Consider the following 14,715-nt stretch of genomic DNA (forward strand, 5'->3'; position numbering starts at 1 on the left):
TCCTGGGCTTGTGCCAGTCACTGTACCACCCTGACACAGAGTGACATTGCCCCCCATCGACAGGGAGTACCTATGTCACACATACCCTTCCAGCTCCCCCTCTCTCCTCTCCTTCCCCCCTAGCTCCCCCATTCCTCTGGCAGCGTCCCCTCCTTTTGGGAACCTGACATACAGTAACTCTAAGCTCAGGAAGTCCCAGCACTGGCTCTATGGCAGGTGGCCAGCAGTACCCCACCTCCCAAGGAAGGCTCCCAGACAAGAGATCTGGCTCCAGGAGTGGTTTAGGAGCCCCAGAGTGAAAAACTAGTAGACTAGTCCCAGATCTGGCATCCCCTGACCAACGTGGCTATGCCGACATAACGCTAGTGTAGACGCAGCTATGTTGATGGAAGAAACCATCACTCAGGAAAGTGGGGTTCCTACAGCGATGGAAAAACCCTTTCCTTGTGCATAGGCTGCAACTACATTTCTATGCCAACATAGCTACGGCAATGTAGCTACGCTGATAGACAGTCTCCATAATTTAGACAGCCTCGTAGGCCATGTCTGCACTCTGGGTAGTCCCATACTGCAGCTGTAGCAACATAGAATAGATACTTCCTACCCTGTTTCCCCGAAAATAAGACATCCTCCGAAAATAAGGCCTACTTACAGTTTTGCCTCTCGTTGTAATATAAGGCATCCCCCCGATAATAAGACCTCCCCGATAATAAGGCATCCACCGATAATAAGGCATTTTTCATTTCTGAAAAATAAGACATCCCCTGAAAATAAGACCTAGCGCATCTTTGGGAGCAAAAATTAATATAAGACACTGTCTTATTTTCGGGGAAACAGGGTACATCAACGAAAGGGGGTTTTCCATTGATGTTGTTAATCCTCTCTGAGAGACAGGAGCTAGGTGGACAGAAGAATTCTTCCATCGATCTAGCTGCATCTACACCAGGGGTTAGGTGACCTATCTATGGTGCTCAGGGCCTGGGTTTGACATTTTTCACAGCCCTGTGCAATGTAGCAAGGGTGATCTAATTGTCAAGCATAGGTCAGGCTGTAGTGGTGCTGAGAATTCACACCTCTGCCCAATGCTCTTAGTGACACAGGAGAGGAGTGTGTGTTTAATACGGTATTTCATCGGACAGTGTCCCCTTAAGCTTTTCCATCCTGGGGAATGATTAACAGACGTGGCCAAAGCTGGGAATTTTACCCGTTTGTCTGGTTCCAGCCTGGTTAAAAATCATCTTCTTTTTAAAAGAAAAAACGTAGCTGTTCCCTCCCCTCCCCAAATCCTAGTCAGTCTTTCTCTCATCTGTCACATTACATGTGAGAAGGAAGGAAACGCCACCTCCTCTCTACTCAGATCGAGTCTCCACTAGACCTGGGTTTGGTGTCAGACCTGTTGCTCTTCTGTTTTTTGCCACCTGGGGCGATACAGGTCCGAGAAAGCATGTCTACACTGCATTGTAAGCCTGGGTCTCTGGGACCTGACCTTATGGACTCGGTGTTTCCAAGCCTGCACATGAGCGTCCACATTTCACTGGAAACCTGGGTTTACAAGTGCTGGACCCAGGTCTCAGGGCTGTGCTAGCACGTCCACACTGCATTACGCAGAGCTTCTGATTGGGGTCTGCAGCATGAGTTGTGTCCATACTGGAGAATGACAGGGCTTGGACCTGAGTCTCAGTGGGACTCAGGCTTTGACCCAACCTCCCGGCAGAGTCCTACAACCTGTTCCTGAGTGCTCACTAACCCAAGTCAGTCTGATTTGGCTGTGGAAGGAAGTGGGGCTGAGGATTAAACCCGAGTCGGAGTCCATGCTTAGTGTGCAGTGCGGACAGACCCTAGAGAGACCCACTGAGGAGGGACTGGCTGAGAGAGAGCCAGGAAGCAGGAGCAGCAGGACTGCCAGAGACCCCTGGGAGGAGAGGCTGTGAAAGTCGGCAGTGGAAGGTTGAGCTGAAAAATGGTTTTGTCTCTTGGTTTGTTTACATTTGGGACAATCAAACTGCAGAAAGGAGACCAGGGATGTGGCAGTTTATCCTGGGAAGCTGGGGAGAAGCTCTGCCTTGGGACACTGTTATTGGTTATTCCCTGCTCCCTCCAAAGCCTTTTTCAGGACTCGTTGAGCATCTTCTGCAACTTCATCCAAAAACCTAAGTAACACTTCAGAGGTGACACTGTAAGACTTCTTTGCTGCTATCCCAGTGCCAATCAGTGGTATCAGGCTGATAAAAGATTTAACTCTCATCATAGGTTCCCCTGTAGCCTCTCTGAGACGCTTCAAAGCCTCTTCTCTTGTTATATCTTTGGCCAGAGGGGACTTTATTACACACTTCAGCTCATCAGCAGACATCCGAACTTGTTTAGCAAGTGATTCGATGGAATCATCATCCAGGCCAAATGACTTGCAATACTCTCTCATGTTCTCCACCAGGATGTCGACATCACACTTAACTGAGAGAAATGGGAGAGGAACAGCAGCGAGAGCGCACGACTTCAGGGCTTGTTTCCAGATCTGTTCCTGCAGGGCCTTCTGTTTCTCTTTCAAGATTTCTTCAGAGGTGCTGGGCAGGGCACAGATGAGAACGTGTCTCTTGTGAATGTTGAGGTCATTTGCAAAAGTCTCCTGCAGTAGGGGAGAATCGTACTTGTGAAAGTCCCATCTTGACACCAGGAAAACCTGTGGGGAGATGATCCCTGCTTTTTGTAGCTGCTCCAGGCAGTCACTTCTGATTGCCGCTAGAGTTTTCTCTTCTTTGAAATCTTTTTTTTTTTGTTCATTAGCCAAGTCCACATCCACCTTGGTGCGGACAAAGTAAAACTTCTTCTCCATGCTGTTGATTTCTTTGGCAAGTTTGGTGTCAGCTTCTGTGAAGCGCCCGGCTGCGACGATGATGAAGAAATCATAACGATAAACATTCACATCGGTCAGGTAAGTTTTTGCTGGATATTTCGTTGTTCCGATCCCAGGAAGGTCCCACACAATCACATTTGGGTGAATGGGATGGGGGTAAGCAGTTGGATCCTTTGTTGTTTCTGTCACTCCAGTCTCAGCTGCGCCTCTGTCATCATCGTTCAGGCTTCTTATGGCATTGATGAAAGACGACTTCCCAGAGCCCGAGTTCCCTGTGATGGCGATGTTGAGCGTGGTATTTCTTAACATGTCATCAGACATCTTCACCACAGACATGGCTTCTGAGAAGTTCCCAGCTTTGACAGCGGTCTGGAACTTTTCAGTTTCCTCCTCAGACAGACCGGGCAGTTTACTGCTCCATTTTGAAAAGAAACCATCCCAGTGAGTGTTTGAATCTTCCATTATCCTGGGGAAAAAAAACACAACTTCCAGTCAGGATTAGGGGTTTTCCCTCCCAACAACTATTTACTAACCCACGGTTAGTAGAGTCAGAGTCTTAGAAACAGAGTTGAAGACCAGAAGAAACCCCCTAGATCACCTAGTCTGACCCCCTGTATGTCGCAGGCCACACACAGCCCCCAGAACTTGCACACTAAACCCAACTACCAAAGTGAGACCAAAGCATTACCGCCCTCAGGAGACCAAATTATCGCCTGCCACAGGACGGGAGCAAGAGGCACCGAGCTGCACCAGTGCCCGGGGCCCCTGCAGTAGCAAGGAACTGATTAAATGAGAGAGACCCAGCAAAAAGAGACGTCCTTGTATCCATGTAACAGAGTCACTGGGCTGGCAGGAAAGGAGCTATTGCTCACAACTTGCAATAAATAAATAAAATAAAGTGTTTAGAATGTCCAAAGGAGAAAGCTTTATTTTTTGTTAATTTCCTTGAGTCTGTGCGTTTGGACTCGGAGAACAGCCTGGAGTAGGGTGACCATACTTCCCCAAAGGAAAACCGGATACCGTGGGGGACTCGCCCAAGCCCACTCTGCATGGAGCTGGCCTGAGCCGCTCACCCAAGCCCCATAACCACACTCACCCGAAACACCCCCCTGCGGGGCTGGCCTCACGACACCCCCGCACAGACACAGGGGATGGCCTGAGCTGCCTGACGTCACAGCTTGTCTGAGTCCCGCCCCGCGGGCTGGTATTCTCACTCCCACCATGTTCCTCCACCCCACGTGGACAGGTGAGGGAACTAAGCAGTTGGGAAGAGCAAATGGGACAAATACCTAGTTTTGGAGAAAAAAAATCAGGAAAGTGAGACAGGGCTTTAAAAGGGGACTGTCTTGGCCAAACTGGGACTTATGGTCACCCTAGCAGGGAGAAACCTTTGCCCTCCACCCTCTCCCTCCTCCCTTACATAAGAATGGCCACACTGGGTCAGACCAAAGGTCCATCTACCCCAGCTTCTGGCAAAAAGAAGCTAGGGAAGCCATCCCTGTCCATCCTGGCTAATAGCTATTGATGGACCTATCCTCCATGAACTTATCTAGTCCTTTTTTTAACCCTATTATAGTCTTGGCCTTCACAACATCCTCTGGCAAGGAGTTCCACAGATTGACTGTGCACTGTGTGAAGAAATACTTGCTGTTGTTTGTTTTAAACCTTCTGCCTATTAATTTAATTTGGTGACCCCCCCTAGTTCTTGTGTTATGAGAAGGTGTAAAGATTTACTCCTTATTTACTTTCTCCACACCAGTCATCATTTTATAGACTTCTATTATATCCCCATATCTCTTTTCCAAGATGAAAAGTCGCAGTCTTATTAATCTCTCCTCATATGGCAGCCATTCCATACCCCTCATCATTTTTGTTGGCCTTTTCTGAACCTTTTCCAATTCTAATATATCTTTTTTGTTAAATCTAATTATATTATGGTCACTATTACCAAGTGGTCCAGCTATCTTCCCTCTTGGACCAGATCCTGTGCTCCACTTAAGACTAAATCAAGAATTGCCTCTACTCTTGTGGGTTCCAGGACTAGCTGCTCCACGAAGCAGTCATTTAAGATGTGAAGAAACTTTCTCTCTGCATCCCATCCTGAGATGACATGTACCCAGTCAATATAGGAATAGTTGAAATCCCCCATTATTACTGAGGTTTTTATTTTTATAGCCTTTCTAATCTCCCTGAGCATTTCACTGTCACTATCACCATCCTGGTCTGGTGGTCGGTAATATATCCCTACTGCTATATTTTTATTATTAGAGCAGGAATTACTATCCTTAGAGATTCTATGGTACAGTTTGGTTCATTTATGATTTTTACTTCATTTGATTCTATGCTTTCTTTCACATATAGTGCCACTTCACCAGCAGCATGACCTGTTCTGTCCCTTTGATATATTTTGTACCCTGGTATTACTGTGTTCCATTGATTATCCTCATTCAACCAAATTTCTGTGATGCCTATGTGACAAAGCTCTGACCTTGTCTCAGTGAATCTCGTGCTTCCTGGCGGATTTCGCTAGTCTCAGAGCCACATAGCCCTTCTCTCCCTAGAGGCAAGGGTAACGGCCTACTGAGCCATTTTCATCATAAGACAGCAAGGGAGGTGAGGATAAGCTACCCTCCCTCACACAGTCTTTGTTGTCTCCCAGTCTCAGTGATTAATCAGGGAGGGGAGTGGGGATCCCAGGCCCGCCATCTACTCCAGGCTCCAGCCCAGGGACCCTAATCATAGCAGCTATGGTAGCTGACTTTTTGGAAACAGGATGAATACAATTCCCTGGGCCACTTCCCCACAGCGGCCCCCACTTCCTCAATATCTAGTTCACCTTTACCTCAGGGCCTCCTTCCTTGTGCCTGATATGGTTTGTACTGCTCAGTTTCTCCAACAGCGCAGCTTCCTCCTACAGCTCCTGACATGTGCACCCACCTGACTAACTGGGAGGCTTTTTAACTAGTTCCATCCAGCCCCTGATTGGCTTCAGGTGTCCCAATCAACCTAGCTGCCTTCCCTGCCTTCTGGAAAGATCTTAATTGGCCCCAGGGGTCTTAATTGACCTGGAGCAGCTGCCATTTGCTTGTCCTTGTAACGGGGATTTGTTTAGCCTGGGGCTAATATATCTGTCTCCCACTACTTTACTATAGCCATCTGGCTTTGCCCCGTCACACCTATTATATCAATATTCTCATTTAATACGAGGCACTCTAGTTCACCCATCTTATTATGTAGACTCCTATGATTGGTGTATAAGCAGTTTAAAAACGTGTCACTTTTTAACTATTTACCATTACATGATGTAATAAAATGGACTCATTTTCATTTGACTGTTTCTTATCAGATCCTACCTATATTTTATCATCTTCCATCCTCTCCTCCTTACTAGAACATAGAGAATCTCCATTAATAGATCCTAGGAATGTCTCTGTCCGAACCACGTGCTCCTCCACACCTGTCGACTTTCCCCCAGCTCTTAGTTTAAAAATTTTTTAATTTTATGAGCCAGCAAACAGAGCCTTTTAAAATTTAATGTCATGCCTTTTGGATTGTGTAGTACTCCTGGAATGTTCCAAAGGCTGACGGATGTTGTGCCAGCAGACCCGCGGAGCACATCTTGCCTGGTATATGTAGATGGCACCATTGTCATTGGGAGGCTGTTTGTGGAGAACTTGCAGAAGTTGGAAGCTGTGCTGGAGAGGCTACACCAAGCCAACTTAAAGGTGAAATCAGCAAGCTGCAATTTTTCCTGTGACAAAATAAATTACCTGAGGCGTGTGATCTCAGGGGATGTAGCAGGATTGGGGCTCATTTGCAAGCCAGAATGTTTGCAGGCTGCCTGATGTCACAGTAACTGGGGGTGGGGAGGTTCAAGATGACACGGTGGGGCCTTTGATCCTGGGCACAACCCAAATCCTACCCTCAGCAGCTTTCTGAAAACGTTGTGTAATGTTCCACTGGGTATTGTTTGTGTGTGTGAAAAAGACTAGCTGGAGTGCAGACAAGAGAGTGATTCAGGGGCATAGCAAGGAGCCTGAAAGCACAGTGTGGCCCTGAGGAGGCCAGACAATCAGGGTTCAGAGACTCTAAGGGGAGAACAGGAGATCTGAAACTCAACTGACTTCTCCCAAAACTGAGAATGTAGTTGTAGAAGCTGAGACTGAGTAAGTTGTGACAGTAATGAGGCCCCGCTTCCAAAAGAATGGGGAGGGACTGTCAGAGCCATCAAGTTCTGCAGAAATAATAGACACCTCTTCAGTTGGGAGCAGACTGAAAGAAAATCAAGGGAGAGAAAAGCCCCTGAGAGATTTGGGAAGATATAAAATTCTTATGTGTTTGTGATGGGAAACTGTCCTGACAGAAGGGCCCTGCATATATGTAAATAGCTAAATTTGTATGATCTGTAATCTGTTAAATCATTCCTTTTTTCTCTGTTTGGGATAGGGTATTGGGTGTCACCATCTGAGGTCTCATCAGGAGGATGAACAAAACCAGAGATGGTGGTGGGGTGTTAGGATCTGGGTGAAACCTTGTAATGGGTTAAGTTAAAGCCTCCTTAAACAAGATCTGTGAATGTGCCCTTCTCTTAAGATAGTTGTTAGATAGTCAAGGGACACCTCTGACACAAGGCTTAGTAGAGATGGCCTAGAAACGAGTACTATGTGGCGGCAGGGTTCCACCAGGTATTGTGACCACCTGAGTGTGGGTGTGTGAAAAAGACAAGCTGGGTTGCAAACCAGAACGCAGACAGACTCAGAGCTAGAGGCAAAAAGCAGGAAAGCTGAGCAGCGATCTGTGAGGTGGGGGTATGACCCTGGAAGAAGCTCGAGAGAAAGAGAGAGCGTTTTTGCATCTGGTGTTGGCTAAAGAGGATTGGAGCTGTAAGCTAGTAAGCATTCTTTCGTTTCTGGTTTCTCCTGCATTTGGAGAAGCAGGACTTTGGTCATTCCTGGTAAATAAACAAGATTGCTTCAAAGAATATACCAGAAAATACCTCATTTTCTGTGCCCAAGTGGGACATCTTGGGAACTTGAACTCTGACTATCCGCTTGGGTAACAAAGGGACAACTGTATTGAATGAATGTTCTCTGTCTAGAAACCAAATCCTGCCGTGGATAAGGAGTCTGGGCTGTGAATGAAAACCGGGAGTTATTTAAGAAGGGTTATTAGATGGTCTGTGTAAGGAGTATGGGGCTGAATCCTGCTACTTTCACAGCCAACGGGAATTCTGTCTGCCTTCGGGTTCCAGGATTTGGCCCCTCAGACGATACGGGACAGGGTCTTTATTTTTGCTGTTTTTTTCCCACTTGATATTATTTTAAAACAATGAATAAATGTATAACAGCTGCTAAAGATCTAACCAAGGAACAGACCAAAGGAAGGTTTCTTACCCACTGTCCCTGGTGGCTTCAGTGGCTCTGAACATCTCCATCTTGTGGTTATAGAATTCCTTTAGCAAAGCCTTCTGCAGCTGTGGAGAATCGTATTTCTGAAATTCCCTACTCGAGACAAGGAAAACCTGCGGGGAGCTCACCCCTACTCTGGACAGGTTGTTGACGCAGTCCTTTCTAATTTTCTCCAGGGTTCTCTCTTCATTGAAGCTCTCTTTGCTTTCCTCATTATACAGGTCCAAGTCCACTTTGGAGCGTACAAAGAAAAACTTCTTTCCCATCTTCTTTATCTCCCGGGCCAGCTTGGTGTGGCAGAATCTGCTCCTCTCTGAAGCGATGATGATGAAGACATTGTAGCGGCTGAAGTTCACTTCTTTCAGATAAGTGTCTGGCCGAAAATCTGGGGTCCCAATCGAGGGCAGGTCCCAGACGATCATTATGGGACAGGTAGGATGACAATATGGTACTGGTGCTTTGGTCATTTCCATCACACGGGTCTCAGCAGCACCTTTGTCTTCATCTTCCAGGCCCCGGATGGCATTGACCAAAGATGATTTGCCAGATCCCGACTCCCCCGTGACGGCGATATTGAAATCAATGCCTGACAAATTCTTGAATGTCTGCACCATAGAAGCTGCTTCTAAGAAGTTTCCTGCTTTGATAGCAACCTCGATCTGTTTAGTTTGTTCCACAGACATACCAGGAAGAGTATTTCTATATTCTGTATATAGGTCACCACCAGTAGGTTTGAGATCAGCCATCTCCCTGGGAAAAGAAATGATCACGGTTAGTTTTGTTCTCCCCACAGGATCCGCCACCACATTGTAACCTGGAGACCAGTATATAAATATCCCAGACATATAACTCATCATACACAAACCTGCAAAGCTGCAAGGAAAGGAGCTTTGGTGACAGATTGAAATAACTAAAAAAATCTGCAGAGATTTAGGAACTTTCTGGACAGCTGCTTAGCCAGTCGATTCCCAGCCTTTAGCAGTGCATGGGATTGTTCCATCCTAAGTGCAGGACTCTGCACTTGTCGTTTTTGAACCTCATCTGATTTCTTTTTGCCCAATCCTACAGTTTGTCTAGGTCACTCTGGACCCTCTCCCTACCTTCCAGCATACCTGCCTCTCCCCCCAGCTTTTTGTTATCCGTGAACTTGCTGAGGGTGCAATCCATCTCATCATCCAGATCATTAATGAAGATGTTGAACAAAACCAGCCCCAGGACTGAGCCCTGGGGTGCTCCGCTTGATACTGGCTGCCAAATAGATATTGAACTATTGATCACTACCCATTGAGCCTGACAATCTAGCCAGCTTTCTATCCACCTTATAGTCCATTCATCCAATCTATACTTCTTTAACTTGCTGGCATGAGTACTATCGGAGACCATATCAAAATCTTTGCTAAAGTCAAGATATATTATGTCCACCCCTTTCCCCATATCCACAGAGCCAGTTATCTCTGCATAGAAGGCAATCAGGTTGGTCAAGCATGACATGCCCTTGGTGAATCCATGTTGACTGTTCCTGATCACCTTCCTTTCTTCCAAGTGCTTCAAAATGGATTCCTTGAGGACCCGCTGCATGATTTTTCAGGTACTGAGGTGAGGCTGACTGGTCTGTAGTTCTCCAGATTTTCCTTCTTCCATTTTTTAAAGATGGGCACTACATTTGCCTTTTTCCAACCACATGGGACCTCCACGAGTTTTCAAAGATAATGGCCAATGGCTCTGCAATCACATTAGCCAACTCCCTCAGCACCCTTGGATGCAGCACATCCAGCCCCGTGGACTTGTGCATGTCCAGCTTTTCTAAGTTGTCCTTAACCTGTTCTTTTCCTACTGAGGGCTGCTCACCTCCTCCCCATGCTGCGATGCCCAGGGCAGCAGTCTGGGAGGTGACCTTGTCTGTCAAGACTGAGGCAAAAAAAGCATTGATTACTTCAGCTTTTTCCACATCATCTGTCGCTAGGTTGCCTCCCCCATTCATTAAGGATCCCACACTTTCCCTGAGCACCTTCTTGTTGCTAACATACCTGTAGAAACCCTTCTTGTTACCCTTCACATCCCTTGCTCGCTGCAACTCCAATTGTGCTCTGGCCTTCCTGATTATACCCCTTGAAGCTCTAGCAATATTTTTATACTCCTCCCTAGTCATCTGTCCGAGTTTCCACTTCTTGTAAGCTTCCTTTCTGTGTTTAAGCTCACCGAAGATTTCACTGTTAAGCCAAGCTAGTCACCTGCTGTATTTGCTATTCTTTCTGCACATCGGGATGGTTTGTTCCTGCACACTCAATAAGGCTTCTTTAAAATTCAGCCAACTCTCCTGGACTCCTTTTCTGCTTATATTAGCTTCCCAGGGGATCCTGCCCATCAGTTGCCTAATGGAGTCAAAGTCTGCTTTTCTGAAGTCTGGGGTCTGTATTCTGCTGCTCTCCTTTCTTCCTTTTGTCAGGATCCTGAACTCGACCATCTCATGGTCACTGCTGCCCAAGTTGCCACCCACTTCTACTTCCCCTACCAATTCTTCCCTGTTTGTGAGCAGCAGGTGAAGAGGAGCACGGCCCCTAGTTGGTTCCTCCAGCACTTGCACAAGGAAGTTGTCCCCAAGACTCCAAAAATTTCCTGGATTGTCTGTGCACTGCTGTATTGCTCTCCCAACAGACATTAGGGTGATTGAAATCCCCCATTAGAACCAGGGCCTGTAATCTGGAAACTTCTGTTAGTTGTCTGAAAAAACCCTCATCTACCTCATCCTCCTGGTCTGGTGTCTATTGCAGACACCCACCACGACACCAGTTAGGTAGTTACGTAGAGCTGGTCTTTTCCCACTGGAAAAGGGGGTGAAAAAGGAAGGAAAACTGACAGACCGTGGGAAGAAAACTGGCTAACGGGTTGAGATCACAATTGAAAATAGAATAATAAAGCTCTTGGGAGATCGTGCTGTGACAGGGTCTATCCAGCACGGATTCTGCCAAGGGAAATCATGTCTCCCAGATAACAGCCACCAGGAACACTGTACAGGGCTTGTTTGCCCAGCACTGAGATGCAGCCACCTCTGCAGTGGGTCTGTGAGATTAAAGCAGATTTCCCTGCTCAGTGGGATAGGAAGAGGGGGGCTGTTTCCATACATAAGGGTAACACAGGGTGGGCACTACTAGCCTTGTAGGGTCTCCAATAGGAGTACGACATCAAGGGAATCTCCAAAGAAGGAATATGGCTTAAGTTTATGATTGTTATCTGAATCTCTGCGATCCTGTATCACTCTTGTAAAAGTTATGTGCAGAAGAACCAGCCAGGAAGGCACAGGTAAACAACTCCAAAGCTGTATAACCCTCAGGAAGAATTGCATAAACCGGTTAAAAGACTGGGTCCAAGAATCCCAAGAGGGTTTTTTGCTTGGTATAAAAGGCTGAGCTAAAACTGACAAGGGGCCTTGATTCAACCAATGGACGTGATCCTTTGACCAGGGCATAGGCTGAGACCAGCACAGAATCACATCAATGTCCGGCTGGAAAGGACCTCACGAGGTCATCCAGTACAGTCCCCGCGCTGGGTCAGGACCAAGCAAAACTAGAGAAGCCCTGAGAGGGGTTTGTCCAGCCTGGTCTTAAAAACCTCCAGTGATGGTGATCCCACAACCCCCTTTAGAAACAGATTCCAGAGCTTAACTGTCCTTAGTTAGTTACAAAGTTATTCCTAATATGAACCTTATATCTCCTTTCCTGCAGGTAAGCCCTTTGCATTTTGTCCTGACTTCAGTGGCCATGGGGAACAATTGATCCCGGTCCCCTTCATAACAGCCCTTTAATATTAGCCTATTCCACTCAACTCACCCCAGACTTGCAAAATTTTCCCACCCTTTTATCCCTGCCCCGAGGAGTTGAGATGTTGCTGTCACTTACCCCTCAGTGAGCCGTGGAGAACACGGTCCCTACGCCACCAGACCGCTGACAATCCCCGTGGAAAGAAGGCCCCGTGCACGACTACTGTTAGCAGGCTAACGAGCTAAGCGCTGGATCTCTCAGGGTACGTCCACCCCTCCTCTCACCTCACAGCAACAGCACAGCCCCCCTGCTCCAGCGACTCCGTCCTTCCTTCAGCCCGGCTCCACCTGCCCCAGCAAATGAGGTATGTGCAGATGGGTGCTGGAATTCAAAACTGGAACTCAGCGCAAACAACGACATTCTTTTCAGTTTCTGGCACCACCCTTGCTCAACCAGTCCCAGTGGGTACTGCCAGTTTCAGGGAGGCTGTTAAGGTGGCTACCGATCTCCTAGCCCCTGTGTTCACACCCCACATTCCACACGGTTCGGCTCTGACCTGCCACATGACCTACTGCCGTGGTCAGAGGCCTCCATTGTTTGCAGCTGTCTCTTCTACAGCGAAGAGGGTTAATTGCTGTCTTCATCGAGCCTGAAAGCGAGTGCTGGGCTTTGATGGGGAGCCCTGGCTCCCATCCTCCCTGTTCTAACCACTAAACTCCACTCCCCTTTGTACACAACCCGCCGGTGTCTAGCTTCCATTGTCCTACTGGGGATGGATTGCTGTCATCGATATTCAGGGTGAAAGCTGGATCGATGCTATGAAAGCCATGGCCAACTGCTGCAAGGAGTGGATCAAGTTGGGTATCATTCAAAAGCCTTTTGTCCCACGGGCAGAATGGTGGTAACCCTGAGAAACCTCTAGAGTAATTATTTGTAGCTTCATAGAATCGTCGAAGTAGGACTGGAATGGACGTGGCTTGGTCATCTAGTCCTGACCTTTGCGCTGAGGCAGGATTAAGGATTATCTAGAGCAGCGGTTCTCAAACTTTTTGTATTGGCAACCCCTTTCACAAAGCCAGCCCCTTGTAAATTCAAAACACATTTTTCTATTAACATGATTTTAAATGCTAAATTTATAACCCTATTGTTTAAAATGAATTTACCTTTTCTCACCACTTTTAAGTTAAGACTAAAACACATTTTTATAGAATTATTGTTTTTTCCCCAATAGTTACTGTTTAATACTGGGGTTGCGAAGAAGCATTGTCAGTGTCACTTTTCACAGCAGACATAGCGCTCCATTGCCACCCTTACTTCTGCGCTGCTGCTGGCGGCAGCACTGCCTTCAGAGCTGGGCAGCTTGTGACCCCCCCAGGTTATAATCTATGACCCCCCCGAGGGTCACAACCCCCCCCCCCCCAATTTGAGAAGCTGTGATCTAGACCATCCCTAACAGGTGTTTGTCTAGCCTGCTCTTAAAAACCTCCAGTGACCGAGATTCCACAAGTCCCTAGGGAATTTGTTCCAGTGTTTAACCTAACAGTTAGGAAGTTTTTCCTAATGTCTAAATGTTCCTTGCTCCAATTTAAGCCATTGCTTCTTGTCCTGTCCTCAGTGGCTCAGTAGAGCAATTTCTCACCCTGCCATTTATAACAGCCTTTTATGTACTTGAAAACTTATCGGGTTCCCCCTCAATCTTCTCTTCTCCAGACTAAACAAACCCAGTTTTTTCAGTCTTTCCTCATAGGCCATTAATATTTTGTGTTGCTCTCCTCTAGATTGTCTCCAATTTGTCCACATCTTTCCCCAAGTGTGGTGCCAAAAACTGGATACAGTCCTCCAGCTGAAGCCTTATCTGTGCTGAGTAGAGTGGAAACCACGCCTGCTAATGCATCTCAGAATGATGTTCCCTTTTTGTTTTGCAAGAGTATGACATTGTTTTCCCATATTTAGTTTGTGATCAGCTATAACCCCAGACCCTCTTCTGCAGTTCCTCTTCCAAGGCAGTCATTTCCTATTCTGTATGTGCACAATTGATTATTCTTTGCTAGGGTATGTCTACACTACCCACCGGCTCAGCGGGTAGTGATCGATCTATTGGGGATCGAATTATCACCTAGACCCACGAGAGGCACAAGCGGAGTCGACAGGGGAGTGGCAACTATTCTCGTAGCCGAAGTTGTGTATCTTAGGTCGATCCCCCCCACCTAGTGTAGACCAGGACTAAGAGTGGTACTTTGCATTTGTCCTTATTGAATTCCATCCCGTTTATTTCCGTCCATTTCTCCAGTTTGTCCAGATCATTTTGAATTTTAAACCTATACTCCAAAGCACTTGCAACCCCTCCCAGCTTGGTATTGTTCACAAACTTTTCAGGCATATTGTCTCTATGCCATTATCTAAATCATTGATGAAGATATTGAATAGTCCCAGATCCAAAACAGATCCCTATGGGATCCCACTTGATATGATCTTCCAGCTTGACAATGAACAATTGATAACTAATCTCTGAGTACGGTATTCCAGCCAGTTGTACATCCACCTTATAATAGGTTCCTCTGGGCTGTATTTCCCTAATTTGCTTCTGAGGAAGTCATGTGAGATGGTATCAAAAGCCTGTATATTCGAAGAAATGTTTAAAAATCAATGTTGATTTAATTATACTTTAACAGGGCAAGTCAAACATGCAGCCCTCACA

At 46.7% G+C, this 14,715-nt stretch overlaps 1 protein-coding gene across 1 annotated transcript; it reads right to left on the reverse strand.

The window, feature by feature from the left end:
• Nucleotides 1-1,232: 1,232 nt before the first annotated feature.
• On the reverse strand, nt 1,233-12,269 carry LOC117869660 (interferon-inducible GTPase 5-like). The gene is made up of 3 exons (XM_034756682.1): nt 12,156-12,269; nt 8,245-9,009; nt 1,233-3,317 (listed from the first exon to the last, which is right to left on the reverse strand). The coding sequence occupies exons 2-3, from the start codon at nt 9,003-9,005 to the stop codon at nt 2,075-2,077; spliced, it is 2,004 nt and encodes a 667-aa protein (XP_034612573.1). The 5' UTR covers nt 9,006-9,009; nt 12,156-12,269; the 3' UTR covers nt 1,233-2,074.
• Nucleotides 12,270-14,715: the final 2,446 nt, after the last annotated feature.

The sequence above is a fragment of the Trachemys scripta genome, chromosome 24, assembly GCF_013100865.1.
Source record: "Trachemys scripta elegans isolate TJP31775 chromosome 24, CAS_Tse_1.0, whole genome shotgun sequence".
NCBI lineage: Eukaryota > Metazoa > Chordata > Testudines > Emydidae > Trachemys > Trachemys scripta.